The sequence below is a fragment of the Maylandia zebra genome, linkage group LG7 (assembly GCF_041146795.1).
Source record: "Maylandia zebra isolate NMK-2024a linkage group LG7, Mzebra_GT3a, whole genome shotgun sequence".
Classification (NCBI taxonomy): Eukaryota; Metazoa; Chordata; class Actinopteri; order Cichliformes; family Cichlidae; genus Maylandia; species Maylandia zebra.
Window position 1 is genome coordinate 8,140,515 of NC_135173.1, and position 5,538 is coordinate 8,146,052.

General features: G+C 39.3%; 1 protein-coding gene across 1 annotated transcript; it reads right to left on the reverse strand.

Annotated features, from left to right (window-relative positions):
• Window positions 1-241: 241 nt before the first annotated feature.
• LOC106676397 (low affinity immunoglobulin gamma Fc region receptor II-like) lies at window positions 242-4,603 on the reverse strand. The gene is made up of 8 exons (XM_076887107.1): window positions 4,582-4,603; window positions 4,319-4,354; window positions 3,641-3,901; window positions 3,316-3,561; window positions 3,095-3,229; window positions 2,585-2,662; window positions 1,912-1,974; window positions 242-454 (listed from the first exon to the last, which is right to left on the reverse strand). The coding sequence occupies exons 1-8, from the start codon at window positions 4,601-4,603 to the stop codon at window positions 402-404; spliced, it is 894 nt and encodes a 297-aa protein (XP_076743222.1). The 3' UTR covers window positions 242-401.
• Between the last annotated feature and the right edge of the window lie 935 nt (window positions 4,604-5,538).

Here is a 5,538-nt window from a genome sequence, read left to right on the forward strand (position 1 = left end):
CCTCGTACTAACCCCATCTTTTTAGGTTACATTCACAGAATTTTGCTGCCATTCCAGTTACATGCTTATGCTTTCTTTTCTCCAGTGAAAGGCATGTATTTGTTAGCCACAACTACATTGGGAGAAGCCCAATTTTCCATATGACACTTTGGTGAAACCCACAGAATCACATGGAGAAAACAAAATGGAAAAAAAAGTTTTATTAATCTCACAGAGAAACTAGGTTTAAAACTCTGCTAAAAGTACATCTTATTTGAAGTGGCTAAATAATTGGAAAAAGAAGATATAGAATGCATAATACATATAATTCTTTGTAACATGTGGATCTCCTTTGGTCTGATGTGCTGGGGGGACCAGTTAAAGACCAGCAGCTGGACGTCAGTGGTTGGACTGTTAGACTACTACTGCTGGACTGGTAGTACAGAGTAGACGACGTCTGGCTCTGGTTCAATGTCTGAACACAAACACACACAGTTCAAACAACAGAAAACATGATTACACACTTTGTAGTTCAGTCAAGATCTCCAATCGCCACCTCACTGCATCATCCACAGTCCCAGTTCAGACTTTACAGGGAACCAGCTGCTTTATAAAAGATTAAAATGTGCAAAGAACAAACCTGAAGCGAACAGATAGCAATTAGCTTATGAAAAGCATTAAATGACATTAAAAAGCCATATAGTCACTGTTTCCACATTTTCAATCATTTTCATTGATTGTCCAAAATACTGTGTTGTCATCTATTGATTCAAAAATCAAGAAAATGGCAAATTAGGTCAGATAGAGGGCCGTTATTGTCTCAGGAAGTGCAGGGGATTAGTAACAAGGATGTGAGGGCAACTATGAAGGATCAAGTTTATATAAAGAGCTGTTAACTATGTGAAAGTACATCTTAACACCGTGTTACAGAGAAATGCTACAGTAATAGAAGCATTGTACAGTAACTAGTGTAACAAATTCATTTCTTTGGGAGTCATTACTTAAATCAAAACAATTAATGTTAATGTTTAATTTGAGCATTCACCAGAAGAACAGGTATTGACTTTAACAACAAAAAAAATAAAAAAAATAATGGATTGGATTTATATAGCGCTTTTCAAGGCACCCAAAGCGCTTTACAATGACACTATTCATTCACTCTCACATTTACACACTGGTGGAGGAAGGCTACAGTTGTAGCCACAGCTGCCCTGTGGCGACCTTCCGGTTATAGATGCGCTTCCCAACCCACTGAGCCACGGTCGCCCCTAAGAACTTTACTTATTTATTTATTTTTTACCTCAACAAATTCGTATTTATTAAAAAAATATTATTACTTTTTAGCTACATTTTAATAAAAACCTGAGAGCTTTCAGTTTCGCTTGCATACACAGCAAAATCTCCAGTGTTAAATTAACACTAGAGAGTGTCTATATGGGTCCACACCTCTGAGTGTTAAATTAACACTTTTGACAGTGTTATATGTTTAAAAGTAACCTAGTCAGTTTTGAAGATTAACAATGGCTAACACTGAGCAGTGCTGGTATTCTAACACTGGAAAATAACTCAAAATGTTAGAAATATTCCAGTGTTAGAAAATCAGCACTGCTCAGTGTTAGCCATTGTTAATCTTCAAAACTGACTAGGTTACTTTTAAACATATAACACTGTCAAAAGTGTTAATTTAACACTCAACAGTGTTGTATTTAACACTCAGAGGTGTGGACCCATATAGACACTCTCTAGTGTTAATTTAACACTGGAGATTTTGCTGTGTAGAGTGCAAGACATTTCTTAACGCATATTTATAATGCTTACTTCTGTGATTGAAAAACTTTAAAGGAATTGTTTGAAATGGCAGGAAAAAAGACTGAAAATAGTCTGGAAACAAGCAGCTCACTCGGCTGTGTTAAAAATAAGGAGGCGCTGTACCTCTGGTCCTCTTTGGTGTGGCTTGTGTCCTCACTGATGAGTAGATTACATTTGAATCACTCACTGCACAAACAAACAAAAATGATTGCATGTACAATGATGACAGTATTGTTTTATTATTACACTATAGCTGTAACAGTACGGTTTTATTTTGGGTTATGCAGAAATTAAAATTATACACAGATGTGGGTTTTCACAGTTGTTGTTTTTTTCCACTTTTTACCACCTCTGCTAAAAAACATCTTACCAGACAGAAGTGGTGAGAATAGGAGGCAGATGACCACAAAGCTGCCATTTTCTTTTAATACAGACTGAGACGCTTCACCACAGAGCACAAAGCAAACGTGTTCTAACAACATGAACACGTCTGTTAGCCAAACCAGGACACACTGTGGTGAGATGTCTGATCAGTCTCAGACTACAGTTAACTGGTGTCAACAAAAAGAAGTTGCTTCAGTGGTTTCACAGAAAGAAGTCAAAAGTAAATATTATATATACACACACACACACACACACACACACACACACACACACACACACACACACACACACACACACACACACACACACACATCAGGGTGTCTGTTTCCAATAAGGTTCCCTATGATAGTTCCCCCCATGCTAACCAAGCCTACCTGAGGTATGAACAAGAGACAGATAACAGAAGCCATACCAGCTTGGGCGTCACCCGCATTACCAAGAGCTGTGTCAGGTGTTGAGAAACCAGGACACACTGATGAGAAGCTGACTACTGGAATAGGATGACACAGAACAAGGGATGAGAAGAGGCCACTGTTGGCCCCAGTGGAAGGTGTAACATGAAGAGCATGAGGAAAATGTGGACCCTTCGATACCCAACATCTACACTAATGGCAAAACAGCTAGTGTCTCACAATATTACCGGTATGGTTTTTAATTGGCTGTTTTTCACTATGTGATGTATTTCTGTTCCTCTACATGATGTTGTCTGTGACATTATTTTCTGAATCTTTGTTTTGAGCTGCTCTAATGATCCAAATTTAACACCAAAGTTAAGATAAAAATGTCAAAAAAATCTATATTTGTCATTTCTAACAATCAGCATCAAGACATGCAAGCAATAAGACATTTCTACTTAATAAATGTTTTGATTTTTCACCAAACCAAAAGCATGCATTTGAAATCTAGATATCCTAGGTCTCACCTTTAAGATGTTTGTGAGCATATCGTCTCACCAGTACCACCAGTAGAACCACAACACAGACTGATCCAACACATGACAACACAGAGAGAACAGCAGGAGAGGTGGATGTAGGTGGAGGTGTGGTGGTGTGTTCCCCTAAAATAAAGCAAACACAGTCATTAAGTTGTCGTCACATTGTGAATGTTGAAAGCTGCAGAAACACAGACAGGTGAGTGTGTCACCTGTGACAGTGATCCAGCTGGATGGAGACTCTCCATGACCGCTGATGTCACACTTGTAGAGGCCTTCATCAGACCTGGAAACATGCTGGATGGTCATGTGACCTGTAGGCTGCTTCCTGATGAGGGAGCCATCTTTATAGAAAGCAGCTGGGAGGTTGGAGGGAGTGGTCTTTGTTTTACAGAGCAGAGTGACGTCATCTCCCTCCATCACAGGGAGGACAGGACTCTGCAGGATCACTGATCCACCTCAACACAGAGACAAACTACAGCATTTCATCCATTTACACACAGCTTCATCAACACTAACTCCACACACTCAGCTTACCAGTGACTGTCAGGTTAACCATGTTACTGATGGGACCCTCTCTGGACTCACACCAGTAAACTCCACTGTCATATGGGAATACAACAATGTTACAGGTAGGAGCAGCTGATGTTCCCCACCCATCTCCACACTGAGTCCTCTGTTGTTTGCTTGTGTTTCTCCTCAGAGTCCATCCAGCAGAGCTGTCGTCCTCCTCACAGGTCAGATACACAGATCGATCTTCAAAGAACTGAGAGCTGCTGGGACTCACAGTCAGACGAGCTATGAGGGTTAAATTTAAAAACTGATGATTACTTATACTTTTGTGAGAACAATGGCATAATTATTCCCTCACTGCACTGTGCAATAACCCAAACTGTGTATACAAAACACTTTTTATTTGTATATTTAGTTTTTGTTTACACCAGATTGCATATTTGTACAATTTATATAATTTCTTCAGTTGATACTGTTCATCTGTATACAGTGATGCAGAACTGTGCATCCCCCTCCCCCTACATGTTTACACTGAATAGGAGATGCTCAATATCTGATTGTACATAGTGACAATAAAGGCATTCTGTTCTATTCTATTTCATCAGTTTCAGATGTGAGCTCCACTGTGAATATATGAACCCAATCAGGTCATATCAGTGAGCATTTCTCAGGTTTAAACTGTGACAGAAGAAGGTTACTGACCTTGGTTTGTTGTGCAGCTCAGCAGTGAGATCAGAACTAAAGAGAAATGACACTCAGGTTGATTTGAGGTGAACATAAAGAACAACAAACAAACTCGTCTCTCTGTGATATATCTGCTCATTTTTAAATTAACGCTCGTAAAAAGAGAAAGGACAATGTTTAAAGTTGAACAAACAAAAAAGGAACATCTGGTAGGAGAACATCCATCTTCTCTACTAAATTTGGATCTTTGGGTCTACAGAGCCCAACTGTCGCTCGCTTACCATGACATTGGACCAGTAACATCTGAAATGTTACTGGTCCAATGCAGGGTTAACACATAAAACAAATCCATGATTAGCCTGAAATGTTAAGTGAACATGTTTTAACATTTTACATCAAATTTAAAATCTGACACAGAGATTCTACTTACAGAGCAGACACAGCACAGATGTTTCCTTCATCGTCCTTCTCACTCATTTGAGCTTTTTTTCATTTCTCTCACTGACACCAAGTAAAGCCCGCCCTCTTCCTCTGAGCACCAGGTTTTCTATTGGTTCAAGACATAGTGAGTGGTCAGTGTGTGTGTGTGTAGCCAGCACAGGCCCAAACTGCTGTACAATAAATACATTAAGAACTATAGCATAAAAGGAACCATTAAAAAATAAAACAAATAATACATACAAATTAAAACAGCCCTGTATTTAAAAAAAACAAGATATTACAACACAGAATCAGCAAAAATTACAAAAATAAAAATAAACTAAAACCAACATCTCATACGTTGTCAAAGGCCAAGGTAAAGAGATTGGTTTTCAGAAGTGATTTAAAAACAGGCAGAGAAGAGGCCTGTCTGATCTCTAAAGGGAAATCATTCCACAGCTTTGGAGCAGCTACAGCAAAAGCACAATCGCCTCTAAGTTTACGCTCAGTCTTGGGTACATTCAGGAAAAGCTGATCAGCTGACCTGAGATACCCGGTGTATAAGGCTGCAAATAAAATAATTTTAAAATGAATCCTAAAAGAAATGGGTAGCCAGTGAAGTGAAGCTAAAACACGGAAAATGTGTTCAAACTTTCGAGTTCCATTTAAAAGACGAGCTGCAGCATTTTGCACCCTCTGTAGATGAGTACCTGTTACGGCCCTAGCAGGGCCTCCTCCTGAAGGTGCCTGTGTGGGCGTGTCCCACCACCTCTTCTACCTGAGGTGCCACCTTTCCCTTTTGTGCAGCTGACTCTCAT

Bases quoted from the DNA above. Each gene is read 5' to 3' on its own strand.
- LOC106676397 (XM_076887107.1), bottom strand. From the start codon at position 4,603: ATGTTACTGGTCCAATGTCATG. The intron at 3,230-3,315 runs GTGACACACTCA...GCTTTATTTTAG, and splicing joins CAGCTGGATCACTGTCACAG to GGGAACACACCACCACACCT. The intron at 2,663-3,094 runs GTGAGACCTAGG...ATCCTATTCCAG, and splicing joins TGCTCACAAACATCTTAAAG to TAGTCAGCTTCTCATCAGTG.